This window comes from Hemiscyllium ocellatum, chromosome 9, assembly GCF_020745735.1.
Source record: "Hemiscyllium ocellatum isolate sHemOce1 chromosome 9, sHemOce1.pat.X.cur, whole genome shotgun sequence".
In the NCBI taxonomy this organism is placed as follows: domain Eukaryota; kingdom Metazoa; phylum Chordata; class Chondrichthyes; order Orectolobiformes; family Hemiscylliidae; genus Hemiscyllium; species Hemiscyllium ocellatum.
In genome coordinates, this window is record NC_083409.1 from 53,480,623 (window position 1) to 53,498,191 (window position 17,569).

Consider the following 17,569-nt stretch of genomic DNA (forward strand, 5'->3'; position numbering starts at 1 on the left):
CTGAGAGGTGGCAAATGGAGTTTAATGTGGACAAGTGTGAGGGGATTCACTTTGGTCGGAGTAGCCGGAATGCAAAGTACTGGGCTAATGGTAAGATTCTTAGTAGTGTAGATGAGCAGAGAGATCTCGGTGTCCAGGTACACAGATCCTTAAAAGTTGCCACCCAGGTTGACAGGGTTGTTAAGAAGGTATACAGTGTTTTAGCTTTTATTAATAGCAGGATCGAGTTCCGGAACCACGAGGTTATGCTGCAGCTGTACAAAACTCTAGTGTGGCTGCACTTGGAGTATTATGTACAATTCTGGTCACCGCATTATAAGAAGGACGTGGAAGCTTTGGAAAGGGTGCAGAGGAGATTGACTAGAATGTTGCCTGGTATGGAGGGAAGATCTTTCAAGGAAAGGCTGAGGGACTTGAGGCTGTTTTCGTTAGAGAGAAGAAGGTTGAGAGGTGACTTAATAGAGACATATAAGATAATCAGAGGATTAGATAAGGTGAACAGGGAGAGCCTTTTCCAAGTATGGTGACGGCGAGCATGAGGGGGCTTAGCTTTAAATTGAGGGGTGATAGATATAGGACAGATGTCAGGGGTAGTTTCTTTACTCAGAGAGTAGTAAGGGTATGGAATGCTTTGCCTGCAACGGTAGTAGATTCACCAACTTTAAGTACATTTAAGTCGTCATTGGACAAGCATATGGACGTACATGGAATAGTGTAGGTTAGATGGACTTCAGATTGGTATGACAGGTTGGCGCAACGTCAAGGGCCGAAGGGCCCGTACTGTGCTGTAATGTTCTATGTTCTTCCCTGCTCTTATTAGACTTCTGAATGGGCCTCTCAAATTTTAAAATTTAAATATTAATTTTGCTCTTTGTGCACCTTCTGTGCAGCTGTAACATTGTATTGCTTGTTCTGTTCTATTTCCCTAATGCACATTGTATGGTATGATCTGCCTGTACTGCATGCAAAACAAAACTTTTCACTGTATCTAGGTACACATGATAGTAACAAATCAAATTTTTAAAAAATGAGTAGCTCAGATATCATGTTCCATTTTTGGCTCGACTGAAATGTCAGTCCAAGAAAACTAAGTATAGCAGAGTGTTTGGCAGTTTAGCTGCTCAGATTAACTCTTCACGTGGGAAGATAAATTCTTCACATTACTTTTCACAAGTTGAGTATTTGCACTCTCATGTGCCCCAGCTGAATTGTGCTCCTCATATTTGGTTTTTTTTGCTGACCATCAGGGGTGGCATGGTGGTTCAGAGGTTAGCACTGCTGCTGAACAGCACCAGGGACCCAGGTTCGATTCCGGCCTTGGACAACCGTCTGTGTGCAGTTTGCACATTCTCCCCATGTCTGCGTGGGTTTCCTCCCACAGTCCAAAGATGTGCAGGTCAGATGAATTGGCCATGCTAAATTGCCCATAGTATTAGGTACATTAGTCAGAGGGAAATGTTTCTGGGTGGGTTACTCTTCGGAAGGTTGGTGTGGACTTGTTGAGCCAAAGGGCCTGTTTCCACACTGTAGGGAATCTAATCTAATCAATTGTTGAACTTTGACATTACTCCCACATTGCTTCACTATTCTTGCACACTGCTGGTTTAACCTGACACTTTATAATAGATGAGACAGAATATTCCTTCGAGCTTTCTGAATACAACTCTTCATTCAGATGAGCTAACAAATACATTGTGGCTGTGATTATAACAATGGCAGGTGTATCTCATAGACAGATCAGAGAAAACCTCCCTGCCACCTTCACTGTTTGGAACAGGCTCCTAGAGTCCTGGCATCCTTTCAGGGAACATCTACCACACTAGGACAAACAGTCTGCAGTGCACAGCTCCATAAGCATGTGACGGAGTAGGAACTTGGAAACAGTAACAAGTTCGTCATTGTCCTGTAGACAGGGTCATCAGTTGGACAGGACATATATCTTTTACTATACAAAACATCCCATATGTACTCACCTAAAATGCTTCAATAACTAACCTTCAAGAAAAGACAGACTTTTTATCAATTGATATTTTGCCAGTACAGGTCATTCTGCTATAACATGCATTTCATTAATGCGCATTCACTGTAACACGATTGACAAATTAGGGACACGGTTTCTAATGCATGAACATTGAAGGGTGTGTTGGTTACAACATGATTCTGGCCCCATTAGTTTAAATGGTGCTGCTATTATGCGATTGTCATATAACACGGGATTGTACAAGAATAGAATAACTGCTTTATAGCAGAGCTGACTGTATCCACTACAGAAAATCATCATGTACATTATGCAGAAACATTTAGGTGAACAATACCATCCTCAAGCAAACAGCTGTTGGTCAGACTTGGAAACTTCCTAAAATTAGGAAGAATTTAGGTGGAGACATCTCACCATCTGTTAGCTGACTTTTCACTGTTAGCTCTGCCATTGGGGGAAGCTTACGGAGCAGCTTTAACAATGAAAGGACATGCACAACAATCTGGGCACAACTCAGAAGGAGCAGCTGTTCACAGCTTCGATTTGTATCACAATTGATGGTCCCTCCAAAGTTCAGCAGTACACTTACCTTCAGATCCCTTTTAACACGAGTAGTTTATGTCAATGACAGCCATGCTTTTACAGAAGGGTGGGGTTTATTTTCAGAGAGGGTCACTTTTAATTGTTCACACCTTGCGTATTACAAATAAAAACAGATTTTGTCAAAGCTGTTCATCTTGGACTCAGAGCAATTCACAAGAAATACCAAACAAAAGGGAAAGCAACATTTATACTATATGACAGACTTACAGCGTAAATGTTATCCATCCTATAGTTTGGGATTTCTTCTAGATTCTCCTGATGAGCGTAAGACGAGAAGGTTTGACAAAAAGGGTGTTTATTCAGCAGTATTCAGTGCCAGCTTTCTTCAGGCCACTTCTTGCAGTAAGATCTCCATTGTTTCCTACTTGACTCTAACTATGTTGTTTATTGCCTCTTTAAATGGACTTACTTGACAAGAGCACAGCTTGTACCGGAGGCCCAACTGGTTGTAGTCAATCAACTGATTCCCTCTCAGACGGTTAAAGGCTTCAACAAAGTCCCTCAAAGCCTCTTCATACCTGAACACAGAACGTGAAGCAACATCAAGGAGAGAAAGCTAAATTCCAAAAATGCATTACACAAACAACCTTTCCCCTAAATAAATATTTCCATTAAGAAACTCGGAGTTGCAAGTTCTAGCATGCATATAGAATTGAGATCAAGAACTATTGAAGTACAAGCAGTGTGGCGAGTTGTTACAATTCTCACATTGATAGTGTTTTTGAATAGTTTCGAAATACAATTTTGAATCATTATTGAAACTGTACAGAAATGATTCAACCTTTTCCAAATTGGCTGCTCTGCAGTACCATTGGAATCTACAGACAGTCTTTGATTTAAAATGGAAGAATTACAGGTTGACTCTAAAACAGAGTAGCAAAGCACTTACTTTTCATTTTTGTACAAAGTTATCCCACGTTGAAGGAAAGCAACCGCCAAGTGCTCATCCCTGCAGATGCTTTTATCAAATGCCTAGAGAATGAGGAGTACACATTATTTTTATTAAAATAAAGATGTTCCTAGAATAACTCAGCTCTACTTGGAGGTGCTTTGGTGTTTTGCAATGATTCACTGCCAGTTTTGTTATAGCCCTCATGCAATAATAAATGTTCCATTGAGATAAAAAAAATCATTTTTTTGCCTCAAAACAAGAGAAATATGCCATTAGCAAATCTCCACCACATGGATACACTACAATGGATCCAGCCCAGAGCTGCTGTGCTTAACAAGAAGGACTGTAAAATGGAACATTATTTCTTATTCTTCTGTCAATTGAACTGAAGATGAAGCTCTATTTAAGTAATTTATTTTCATTCATTCTGTAATCCAAAATTCAAATTGTAGCAAAACACTTTTCGATGTATTTTCCCAAATACATATGACAATAAAATCATTCATTCATTCATTCCAGCGCTGGCACTGACCACACTCATGCACATGAGGAACCCCCCAGAGATCCCCCTGCTATAGGTGCCCTTTATTCAGTAAACAATTATTGACTTAACTTCATCCACTGAATCTGATCAATTAATTGAACCCAGATAGTAATTAAATAACAAACTAAAAGTTTGGCTTTAGTTTTTTATACTACTTAGCTGATCTATTCTAACTTTATACTTAATTAAATGAAAGTAAGAATTACCAGAATACTTGCTACATGTGTTTCTTTGATCTGTAAAATCACTTTGTGATGTGATATTTTCCCCTCCTGCCGGGTTCAGACTCTCAGTCAGACTGAAGTGCTGCACAGCTCCCAGGCTCTTCTTTAATCTGATTTTCATTCATTACTTGTTGAAATAGAACATAAAAAGTACAGCACAGTACAGGCCCTTGATGTTGTACTGACTTATAATCTACTGTAAGATCAAACTAATGTACATAGCCTCCATTGTACAGGTGTCATCACCGCATTCCCCACCGCTCCCCCGCCCCCCCATCACTGCCATCCCAAAACCTACCACAGATGGCCGAAACCATGGATAGTGATGAATCCTATCATTTAAATGGGAACTTTACCTCCCTGACGGCTCCAGGAATTATTTCCGAATGTTCCATGTAATATTTTCAGGCGGCGGTAAACTGCAGATAACTGAAACAGTGGAGACCAAATCCACAGATATGCAGGTTCTACTGTACTATCATCCATCTGCCTATCCGACAGTTGCTTAAGTGTCTCTAATATATCTGACTCTACTACCACTGCTGGCAGTGCATTCCACATACCTACCAATCTCTATGTAAAGAAGTGACCTCTTACATCTCCTCTAAACCTTGTTCCAATCACCTTAAAATTATGCCCACTTGTCTGCCCTGGGAAGAAGTCTCCCACTCTATGCCACTCATCATCTTGTACATCTTTATCAAGCCACCTCTCACCCTTCTTTGCTCCAATGAGAAAAGCCTTAGCCCCCTCAACCTTACTTCAAAAGACACACCCTCCAATCCTGGTAAATCTCCTCTGCACCCCCTCTAAAGCATCTACATCCTTCCTATAATGAGGTGACCAGGACGGAACACAATATCCTAGGGTGGTCTAACCAGGGCTTTATTGAATTGCAGCATAACCTCACGGCTCAAACTCAATCCCCCTGCTAATGAGAGCCAACACACCATACACCCTCTTAACAACCCCTTCAACTTGGGTGGCAATTTTGAGGGATTAATGGACATGGACCCCAAGATCCCTCTGTTCCTCCACACTACCAAGAATCCTGCCTTTAGCCCTGTATTAGCCCAAATTTGATCTTCCAAAATGAATCACTTCACACTTTTCCAAGTTGAACTCCACCTGCCACTTATCAGTCCAGTTCTGCATTCTGTCGAAATCTCCAACCGCCCTCCACACCATCTACCATTTCACCAACCTTTGTGTCATTGGCAAACTTATGAACCCACCATTCCACTTCCTCATCCAAACCATTTATAAAAATTACAAAGGGGGGGATCCGAGATGGTGGTGTTCTGCTAGGATCGTATTTGCTAGGCTCCGTGCTGCAACACCGATCCGGCAGAGCCAGAATCCATTTCAAACATTTTACGGTGAGAGAAAAAGCACAGTAAAGGAGCCAGAAATCTGAAAAAAAATCTACTTACCTTTGTCCTTGCAGCTGGAGAATACCAAACAAAGGCCACAGCCCAACCCTCTGAAGCAGCAGACTTGCTCACTCACCAGACCCTGGTTGAGGAGCTGGCCAAATCCTGTGGTGGTTTTGGGGCAGCAGATCCAGGGAAAAAAAAAAATCGAAGAGAAGCTAGCTCCTGTGTCTGCAATGCTGCAAGACTTGGGTAAAAGAACCGAAGAGCTCGAGCGCCGGGCTGCAGGGGTAGAGGCAGACTCTGACTCCTCTAAGAGCCAGATTGAAGCCCTGGAAAGACAGGTCTATGATCTGTTGGATCTGCTCGACAATCTTGAAAACGGGCAGAAGAAAGAACCTGCGCGTTGTTGGCATATCGGAGAGGACAGAAGGTAAGCGGCCAGTGGAGTTCTTCAAGAAGTAGTTCCCAGAATTCCTTAGTTTGGAGGTTGAAAAGGGAAGGATAACAATTGAAAGAGCCCACCGGATTGTGGCACGAAAGCCAGGTGCAGATCAACGTCCACACCCTGTCCTGGTGAGGTTCCATCATCACCAGCAGTACTCAGTGCCAACTGTCTGCAGGCCACTTCTTGCAGTAAGATCTCCATTGTTTCCTACTTGGCTTCCATGACCCTCTGTTTGTCTTTATAATGATGGAACATAGTTAGAGCCTCGAGAGCCCAGGGGAGGGATTCAAGGGCTTTGGTGTGTGGCGGCTCCAGGGTCATGTTTTTTCTAGACTTCTCGATGTCAATGGTCTGGAAAAGGATGTCCTACAATGGCGTCAAGAGGAGATTGAGAGAGCTTGGGATCCAGTATTCTTTAAGATACTCCGCAGTGCTTCGGATCAATCATAATGGATCCAGACATTTGTTTGACTCACCAGAGAAAGCGACGAACGTCGTGGACATGTTGACTTAAGACGAATGGCTGAATAGGCGTAGAGGACAGAGCTGTTTCGGGTTTGCTTTTCTTTAAAAAGGACTTGGTGCAGTCTCCTTTCTGGTAATAAGTTGCATGAAATGATATCGCGGATAGATAGAGTATTTATCTTTAATTTCTAAGTTATGTTAAAGGAGTGGGCGACATATTTAGTTTTGGTTTACTTATCTATAGTACTAACCCTGCTCTTGGACATTTTTTTGTCTCGACCAGATGGTCAGTGTATGTGATGCAATCCTAACTAGTAGGAGTTGAGAGGGTGGTTGGGATGATTGGGATAATTGTAGGTTGTGTAGGTACCCCATTTGAATTGGGGGTAAATTCCTTTAATGAGTGTCTTTGGCAATTTTCTGTTTTTGCTCTATATAGTTTTTTGTAAGTCTTGTAGATTTGTTGGCTGTAGTTACTTTAACCGGTGTAGTTTTTGTGTTTTGTGGATTCTTTTGCAATCAAGCTCAACAATCCGTAGTTCAGCTTCTTCCTCTCTGGAGTCTAAATGGTGCTATAGAAGGCTATGGCTAAGAATGTGTTTAAGTGGTGAACCTGGAATATTAAAGGGTGTCATTCACCTGTCAAGGTGAAGGTACTTTTCAACCTCAAAAAGGGAGAGGGTGAATGTTGCATTATTACAAGAAGCACACTTGGATGATGCAGAGCTTTTGAAGCTGCAATAGAATGGGTATGACTGGGTTCATTTTTCATCTTTCAATATGAGAGTAGAGGGGGGGCTATTTTAGTTAGAAAGAATCTCCCATTTAACTTAGAGTGCATTAAAGATACGCACAGGAGATTTGTAATCCTTAAAGCTTTGATACATGGGGAAGAATACAGGATATTAAATGTTTCCTGTCCCCCAGCCCACCCCCTTAAATTCTTGACAGATGCACTTTCTAGACTGGTTAACCTTGCATCTCAACTTATGTATAAGACATTGGTTCAGCCAAATTTGGAATACTGTGAACAGTTCTGGTCACCACATTACCAAAAGGATGTGAATGCTTTGGAGAAGGTGCAGAGGAGGTTCACCAGCCTGGTATAGAGGGTGCCAGCTATGAGGAGAGGTTGAGTAGATTAGGATTATTTTCATTGGAAAGGAGGAGGTTGAGGGGGGACCTGATTGAGTCCTACAAAATCATGAGAGGTGTTGACAGGGTAGATAGCAAGCAACTTCTTCCCAGAGTGGAGGACTCAATTACTAGGGGTCACAAGTTCAAAGTCTGAGGGGAAAAGTTTAAGGGAGATATTTGTGGAAAGTTCTACATGCAGAAGGTGCCTGGAATGCATTGCTAGCGGAGATGGTAGGGGTGGGAACAACAGCATAATTTAAGATATATCTAGACAGATACATGAATGGGCAGGGAGCAAAGGGATATGATCCTTAGAAAATAGGCAACAGGTTGATTGAGGATCTGGATCAGCGCAGGCTTGGGGGGCTGAAGGGCTTGTTCCTGTGCTGTAATTTTCTTTGTTCTTATGTCATCGTAGAAGGGGATTTCAATTGTCTATAGTCCCTATGGTAGGGACTGCCCAAAGAGCCGCTGATATCTTCTTTGCGATCTAAACAATTAAGGGATTTGTGTGCTGAGTTGGGGTTGGTAGATGTTTGGAGGCACCTTCATCCTTGTTGGCAGGGACTTCACGTTCTTTTCGAACCCATATAAATGCCATACCAGCTTTGATCTTTTTCTGACCCCCTCAGCACATCTGGGCTGGGTGGCGTCATGTACAATTGGCAATGTCGCTATTTCTGATCACGACCCAGTGTATTTAATGGTTTAGAGTCAGGATACCGTGGTAGGCTCGAGGCACTGGCGACTGGACCCCTTCATCCTCAAGGATAGCAAGTTTATTGAATTCTTTTTGACTGAGTTCAGGGCTTTTTTAGACATTAATTCAGGCTCAGCCAGTAGCCCATCCATTCTTTGGGAAACAGCTAAAGTCTATGCTAGAGGATTGGTTATTTCCTATTCAGCCAGTAAGAAGCGACAGATGAGTGAGCAGCAACGCTTGCTCGCGACGTATCTGAAAGTAGCTAAAAAGGCATATTTTGACAGGCCCTCGCTGGTTAAAACTGCAGAGGATCACAGCACTTTGGTCAACATGAACTCCATGCTCACACAGACTGCCAAGAGGGCGCTTACATTTGCAAGTAAGAGGCTGTTCGAGCATGTGAATAAGCCCAGAAGGTACCTAGTGTACCTTGCTATGAAAAGGAGTATCCCCCACCCCAGCCATTACCTCGATCAGAGAAGACACTGGAAATTTGAGCTACGATTTTAAAAGAATTAATGAAGCATTCTGAAAATCTCACTGAATTATACCAATCTGAAAGCTGAGAGAGTGGGAGGGTTAGGATGGAGGTTTTCTTTTAAGAATTTGGATTTTCCGGGAGTGACCCCTGTTAAAAGTCTCTCCTCAATGCTCCATTGTCAGAGCAGGAGATACAGGAGACTGTTTGGCAGATCCAGAATGGGAAGGCACCAGGTCCTGATGGGCTCCCCAGTGTGTTCTGTAAGGAATTTATAAGTATAATGTCAGGGCCAATGCTTAGTATGTTTAATGACTCACATAGAGATGGTGGGAGGAGGCCATGACTAAGAGAGGCAAGCATTTCTCTCATTCTTTAAAAAGGGAAGGCCCCAGAGGACTGTGCTTCCTATAGACCCATTTCACTCCTAATGTTGTCTTCAAAATCCTATCCAAGATTCTGGCATTAAGACTAGAAACAGGATTGCCCTCCATCATTAAGGAGGACAAGACAGGCTTCATAAAAGGTCATAGATCGATGGATAATGTCGGGAGATAATTCAACATGATCCAAGTATGTCAACAACGATCAGTACAGGGATTGGTCATCTCCTTAGATGCGGTAAAGGCATTTGACAGGGTTGAGGGGCTGTATCTTTTTCATACTTTGAAGCAGTTTGGCCTGGAAGAGATCTTAATCAGGTGGGTGGTGGTTTTGTATAGTGATCTTCTTGCTGTGTTCCTCACCAATGTGTACAGTCAAGCAATTTTAATATTTGTAGTGGTAGTCATTTGTCACCATTGCTTTTCACATTGGTGACTGAACCGCTGACGGAGGCAATACGCTGGGCTCCTGATATAACCGCTCCAGAAGTGGGGACAAAGTCACATAAGATCGCACTGTATGTGGATGACGTTCTTGACTTCTTATCAAACCCAACAGTCTCAGTGCCACAGCTGATACAATGCATCAATCTATTTGGTGGCTTCTCAGGTTATAAGATCAATTTTGCAAAGTCAGAGGCCATGCCCATGGGTGGTCTCTCGAGAGTGCCTGATCCTGAGGGCGGATCTCACTTCTCCTTTAGATGGTCATAGGAGGGCTTTCTTTCCATAGGTATATTAATTACTTCCATTTTTGTTCAGCTATTTAAAGCCAATTTTGCCCATTTATTAACAGAATTGAGCAGGACCTTCATAGCTGGGAGGCGCTTCCGATCTCTTAGTTAGGTCAGATAGCCCTCATTAAAATGAACATCCTGCCCTGGCTGCTGTATCCTACGCGAATGTTTCCTCTGCTTTTTACTAAGCAAATATTTAGAAGACTGAACTGTTGGTTCAGTTTTTTAGATTAGATTACCAACAGTGAGGAAACAGACCCTTCAGCCCAACCAGTCCATACTGACCCTCTGAAGAGTAATCCACCCAGACCCATTTCCCTCTGAATAATGCACATAATACTATGAGCAATTTAGCATGGCCAATTCACCTGGCCTGCACATCTTTGGACTGTGGGAGGAAACTGGAGCACCCGGAGGAAACCCACACAGACACTGGGAGAATGTGCAGACTTCACACAGACAGTTGCCAGAGGCTGAAAACGAACCACTGAGCCGCCACAAATGTGCACCCAACATGGGGCACTAACTCACGACCCTGGGATTAAGAGTCCCATGGTCTACCGGCCCCAAATCAAGTCGGCTGGGAGGAGTGGGCATTCCCAGGTATCAAAAGCTTTCAGTTAAACTCATTGCTATCTTACGTGAATGATTGGGCCCAGGGAAACCCTGACTCACTTTGGTTGGACATCGAAGCAGTTTGGGCAAAATGTCCCTTGTTAGCCTGCTGTTCTGAGGAAAAAAATGAGAACAATTAAGGAATATTGCCAAAGCCCAATAGTCATCAGTACTGTAAAGGCGTGGAGGGCAATGCATCAGGGTGAGGGCAATATTGCCAAAATATCATTTTTGACACCCATGGTTGGTGTGCCGGGCTTTCAGCGAGGGATGATGGACTCTGGGTTTAAACTATGAGCAGCTAAGGGTGTGTCTTGCTTGGGTAACTTACTCAAAGGGGACCTATTGATGTCCTTTGACCAGTGGCACTGGGAAGTATGAATTGCCCTCTTTCGTTTCTTTCAAATTAGAAACTTCAAACAAAAACAGACCACACGTCAAACTGATCCTCATAGGTCCAACATGAAGAGGGTGTTGAGTGCTGAGGGCACATTATCTGCTAGCAACTCTTATCATCGATTGGGAAAGCGTCCCTCAGACAAGACCGAATGGCTCTTTAAGGTATGGGAGAGGGAGTTGGACATTGAGAGCTCTTCTGAAATATGGGAGGATATCTGGGAAAATGCAAGAAGGATTGCGATTTGCAACAGGACCCACACCTTATAATTGAAGATTCTCCACAGAGTCCATCTGGCCTAGACTGCCTTGTTAAATTTAAAATGGGAGAATCTCCAATGTGTCCTAAATGTAAAGTGAGTATGGGCACACTTACTCATTGTCTTTGGTCCTGCCACAGATTGCGGGCATACTGGAATGCTGTGGTAGGTGAAACAGAGAAGGCCTTGGGGACGGAGGTGGAGATGGACCTGATATCTCTTCTTCTTGGTTTTGTTAATTCACTTTCATTAGATGCACACAAAAAAGGCTTGTCAGTATCCTCACTTTTTGGGCAAGAAAGAACATTCTATTACGGTGGGTGTCAGAAAATCCCCCGAGGCTGGGGCCTGGCGTAAACTAGTCATGGAGCACATCCCCTTCAGACTTTCTTACGAGTATGGTGCACCGTAAAACTGAGAATTTTGATAAAACATGGCAGCCCTTTTTGGACTACCTCGGTACAGATGTGTCTGCCATACTAATAAGAGCTTTTATCTAGCCATGGCAATTCTATATAATGAATCTGGTATCCAGAGGGGAGGAACTTTGAACATATGAATGTGTATGCGTTCGATGATCGAGGGCTATTGCTTTGTTTTGCTGAGCTGTGTTATGATTTGTTAAGTGTGTACAAGAAAATTTTCTGATTCAGTATGTGGATGTACCTACTACAGAAGGTGCAAAACTTGACCTACTCTTGGGAAATAAGGCAGGGCAGGTGTCTGAGATGTCAGTGGGGGAGCACTTTGGGGCCAGGGATCATAATTCTATTCGTTTTAAAAATAGTGACGGAAAAGGATAGACCAGATCTAAAATTTGAAGTCCTAAATTGGACAAAAGCCAATTTTGATGGTATTAGGCAAGAACTTTCAAAAGCTGATTGGGGGCAGATGTTCGCAGGTAAAGGGACGGCTGGAAAATGGGAAGCCTTCAGGAATGAGATAACGAGAATCCAGAGAAAGTATATTCCTGTCAGGGTGAGAGGAAATGCTAGTAGGTATAGGGAATGCTGGATGACTAAAGAAATTGAGGGTTTGGTTAAGAAAAAGAAGGAAGCATATGTCAGGTACAGACAAGATAGAAGGAGTGAATCCTTAGAAGAGTATAAAGGAAGTTGGAATATACTTAAGAGGGAAATCAGGAGGCAAAAAGGGGACATGAGGTAGCTTTGCCACATAGAATTAAGGAGAATCCAAAGAGAATACAAATACACTAAGGACAAAAGGGTAACCACGGAGAGAATAGGGCCCCTCAAAGCTCAGCAAGGCAGCCATTGTGTGGAGCTGCAGAAAATGAGTATTTTGCATCAGTATTGACTGTGGAAAAGGATATGGAAAATATAGAATGTAATGAAATAGATGGTGACACCTTGCAAAATGTCCAAGGAAGTGCTGGATGTCTTGAAATGCATAAAGATGGATAAATCCCCAGAACCTGAGCAAGTGTACCCTAGAACTCTGTGGAAAGCTAGGGAAGTGATGGCTGGGCCTCTTGCTGAGATATTTCTATCATCAATAGTCACAGGTGAGGTGCCTGAAGGCTGGAAGTTGGCTAACGAGGTGCCACTCTTTAAGAAGGGCGGTAAGGACAAGCCAGGGAACTATAGAGCAGTGAGCCTGATGTCGATGGTGGGCAAGTTGTTGGAGGGAATCCTGAGGGACAGGATGGACATGTATTTGGAAAGGCAAGGACTGATTAGGGATAGTCAACATGGCTTTGTGTATGGGAAATCATGTCTCACAAACTTGACTGAGTTTTTTGAAGAAGTAACAAAAAGGATTGATGAGGGCAGAGAGGTAGATGTGATCTAAATGGACTTCAGCAAGGCTCCCCATGGGAGACTGGTTAGCAAGGTTAGATCTCATGGAATAAAGGGAGAACTAGCCATTTGGATATTGAACTGGCTCAAAGGTAGAAGACCAGAGGGTGATGGTGGAGGGTTGTTTTTCAGACTGGAGGCCTGTGACCAGTGGAGTGCCACAAGGATCGGTACTGGGTCCTCTACTTTTTGTCATGTACATAAATGATTTGGATGCGAGCATAAGAGGTACAGTTAGTAAGCTTGCAGATGACACCAAAATTGGAGGTGTAGTGGACAGCGAAGAAGGTTACCTTAGATTACAATGGGATCTTGATCAGATGGCAGATGGAGTTTAATTCAGATAAATGCGAGGTGCTGAATTTTGGGAAAGCAAATCTTAGCAGGATTTATACATTTAATGGTAAGGTCCTAGAGAGTGTTGCTGAACAAGAGACCTTGGAGTGCAGGTTCATAGCTCCTTGAAAGTGGAGTCGCAGGTAGATAGGATAGTGAAGAAGGTGTTTGGTATGCTTTCCTTTATTGGTCAGAGTATTGAGTACAGGAGTTGGGAGGTCATGTTCCGGCTGTACAGGACATTGGTTAGGCAACTGTTGGAATATTGCGTGCAATTTTGGTCTCCTTCCTATTGGAAAGATGTTGTGAAACTTGAAAGGGTTCAGAAAAGATTTACAAGGATGTTGCCAAGGTTGGTGGATTTGAGCTATAGGGAGAGGCTGAACAGGCTGGGCTGTTTTCCCTGGAGCGTCGGAGGCTAAGGGGTGACCTTATAGAGGTTTACAAAATTATCAGGGGCATAGATAGGTTAAATAGATAAAGTCTTTTCCCTGGGGTGGGGTGAGTCCCAAACTAGGGGGCATAGGTTTAGGGTGAGAGGGGAAAGATATAAAAAGGGACCTAAGGGGCAACTTTTGCATGCAGAGGATGGAATGAGCTGCCAGAGGAAGTGGTGGAGGCTGGTACAATTGTGACATTTAAAAGGCATCTAGATGGGTATATGAATAGGAAGGGTTTGGAGGGATATGGGCCAGGTGCTGGCAGGTGGGACTAGATTGGGTTGGGATATCTGGTCGGCATGGACGGGCTGGACTGAAGGGTCTATTTCCATGCTGTACATCTCTATGACTTTAACTTAAAGTCACCCAGGACAACAACTTTACTTCCGTACATTTCCAAAATCTGCTTCCCAATCTGCTCCTCGGTGTCTCTGTTGCTATTGAGGGTCTGTAGAAAACTCCCAATAAAGTGACTGTCCTTTCATGTTTTGGACTTCCATCCGTACTGATTCTGTAGACAAACCCTCCTCAACAACTTCCCTTTCTACAGCTGTGATACTATCCCTGATTAGCAATGCCACTCACCACCTCTCCCTCCCCCCCACCCCTCACCCCGTTCCTTTTGAAATATCTAAACCCTGGAACATCCAACAACCATCCACAAGTCTACATAATGGCCACAACATCACAGTTACAAGTACTGATCGATGCTCTAAGTTCATCACTCTTATTCCTGACACCTCTTGCATTAAAATAGACATACTTCAATCCATTATACTGACTGCAACTTTGCCCTATCAACTGCCTATCCCTCCTCACAGACTCTCTGCACACTGTATCTGCCTATTTACCAGCTACCCCAACCTCAGATCTGTAGTTCCGGTTCCCACTCCCCTGTTTAAACCCTTTTGAAGAGCTCTAGTAAACCTCCTGTCCAAGATATTGGTACCCCTCCAGTTCCGGTGCAACACGTCCTCCTTGTACAGGTCCCACCTTCCCCATAAAATACCCCAATGATCTACATATCTGAAGCCCTCCCTCCTACAGCAGCCCTGCAACCACGTGTTTATCTGTACTCACTCTCTATTCCTAGCCCCACTAGCATGTGGCACCAGTAGCAGTCTTGAGATTACTACTCTGCTCGTCCTGCCTTCTAGCTTCCAACCTAACTCACTATATTCTCTTTTCAGGTCCTCCTCCCTTTTCCAAACTATATCATTGGTACTGTTGTGTACCACGACTTCTGACTGCCCTCCCTCCCCCTTGACAATCCTGTTGCCTTGATCTGAAATACCCTGACCCTGGCACCTGGGAGGCAACATACCATCTGGGAGTCTCACTCGTTACCACAGAATCTCCTGTCTGTTCCTCTCATAATTGAATCTCCTATCACTATCATTCTCCAATTCTTCCCCCTTCCCTTCTGAGCTACAGAGCCAGGCTCAGTGCCAGAAACTTGGCCACTGAGGCATTCCCCTGGTAGGTTGTTCCCCTCACAACAGTGTCCAAAGTGGTATACTTACTATGAGGGGAACATTCACAGGGGGCTCCTGCACTGTCTGCCTATTCCCTTTCCCTCTCCTGATGGTCACCCAGCTACCTTTATCCAGTAACTTAGGTGTGACTACTGCTCTATAACTCCTCTCTATCACCCCCTCAGCCTCCCGAACGATCCGAAGTTCATCCAGCTCCAGCTCCCAAATAGTTGCAGACTAAATACATACCATGGCTGAATGAAGAAGATGAGAACAAATTAAAATTGAAGAAGAAGAAGGGTTGATGGCGCTTACAATTTTTGACAAAATTATAAAACGCTAGAAGAAAACAGAAAAGAACTATAAGGTCGATAAGGAGCTTGACACCATTTGTGGACAAAGCAGTCCACTTGATTGGCACCACATCCACAAACATCAGTCCCTTGACCACTGACACTCAGAGGCAGCAGTCTATACTGTTTACAAGGTGCACTGCAGAAAGTCTCCAATGATCCTGAGGCGGTTTCCAAACGCATGACCTCTACCCTCTAAAATGACAATGGCGGCAGGTACAGGAGAACACTACCATCTGCAAATTCCCCTCCAAGCCACTCGTCATCCTGACTTGGAAATATATCACGATTCCTTCACTGTTGCTGGGTCAAAATCCTGGAATTCATTCTGAAAGGGCCTTGTGGGTCAGCCTATAGCACATGGACTGCAGTGATTCAAGGAGGCAGCTCACCACCATCACCTTCTGAAGGGTAATAAATACTGGCCAGTTAGCAATACCCACATCCCATAAGGGAATGAATAAAAGGAAAGTAAAGAGCAAGTATAATGAGTGTATCTCAAAACATATTTTTTAAAAACTTGCATCCAAATCTCAAGAGGTGAGTAAATTCTTCTTGTTTCGCTCTTGCTTTAGCAGTATTTTAAATTTAAGACAAATTTATCTTTTCCCAATTCAGCGTGTGCTCGGACATGCAATAAAGCTGTGAAAAAACAAGCCAGGATATCCTTATAAGGTCATTAAAATGAATTTTTTTTTATTGTAAACTCACTCAGTAAAAAGTACTCAGTAAAAGTAAAATCTAATTTGAATTCCATGTCAGAAACACACAATAACATACACACAGGTCAGAGTACTGAGTACTGGAGTTGGGAGGTCGTGTTGCGGCTGCACAGGGCATTGGTTAGGCCACTGTTGGAATATTACGTGCAATTCTGGTTTCCTTCCTATCGGAGGGATGCTGTGAAACTTGAAAGAGTTCAGAAAAGATTTACAAAGATGTTGCCAGAGTTGGAGGATTTGAGCTACAGGGAAAGGCTGAACAGGCTGGGCCAGTTTTCCCTGGAGCGTCAGAGGCTAAGGGGTGATCTTCTAGAGGTTTATAAAATCATGAGGGACATGGATAGGGTAAATAGACAAGGTCTTTTCACTGGGGTGGGGGAATCCAGAATGAGTGGGCGTAGGTTTAGGGTGAGAAGGATAAGATATAAAAGGAACCAAAGGAGCAACTTTTTCATGCAGAGTGTGGAACATGTATGGAATGAGCTGCCAGAGGAAGTGGTGGAGGCCAGTACAATTACAGCATTTAAAAGGCATTTGGATAGGTATATAAATAGGAAGAGTTTAGAGGGATATGGGCCAAGTGCTGGCAAATGGGACTAGAATAGGTTGGGATATCTGGTCGGCATGGAAGAGTTGGACCGAAAGGTGTGTTTCCATGCTGTACATCTCTATGACTCACACGCGCGCACACACACACTAACCACAAATGCACACACAAACATACACGCACACAGACACAAACACATAAACACAGACACTCTCACACACACACACAAAAATGTACAAGCATTCAGAACAAAGGCAGGATGAGGTAAGGTGGGATTAAAAAATGATTACAGTTCTCAGGTGAAGGATTATATTTTCTGATGTTGGTCTTAAAGTTCTAGTGGTTACAACTGAACTGGTTGTGTTGTTGTTCTGGATTTGAGCAGACCGGTATCCACAGTCAGTTTTCCCTCCGGCCTGATCATTCTTAGAGAATTGGGCATACCACATCCAATGAAAGGGAGGCCTTTCATCTTGATGTGACTGGATGTTACCATCTTCTGTAGCAACAAGCATAAATTAATCATCATGGCGTCTCACAGAAGTGATGTTTCAATGTGTGAATATTGGGCCACAATAGCAATGAATCAGTTATCAAAGGGCTTTGATGTTTCATTGTCAGAGATTCCCTATTTTCTTCA

At 43.4% G+C, this 17,569-nt stretch overlaps 1 protein-coding gene across 1 annotated transcript in view; it reads right to left on the reverse strand.

Annotated features, from left to right (window-relative positions):
• Positions 1–17,569, reverse strand: part of ncf2 (neutrophil cytosolic factor 2) — a 45,352-nt gene that overhangs the window by 25,880 nt on the left and 1,903 nt on the right. The window contains exons 3-4 of the mRNA XM_060829752.1: positions 3,471–3,553; positions 2,991–3,099 (exon numbers count right to left, since the gene is read on the reverse strand). Coding sequence (XP_060685735.1) covers positions 2,991–3,099; positions 3,471–3,553 — 192 coding nt within the window. The remainder of the gene's footprint in view (positions 1–2,990; positions 3,100–3,470; positions 3,554–17,569) is intronic.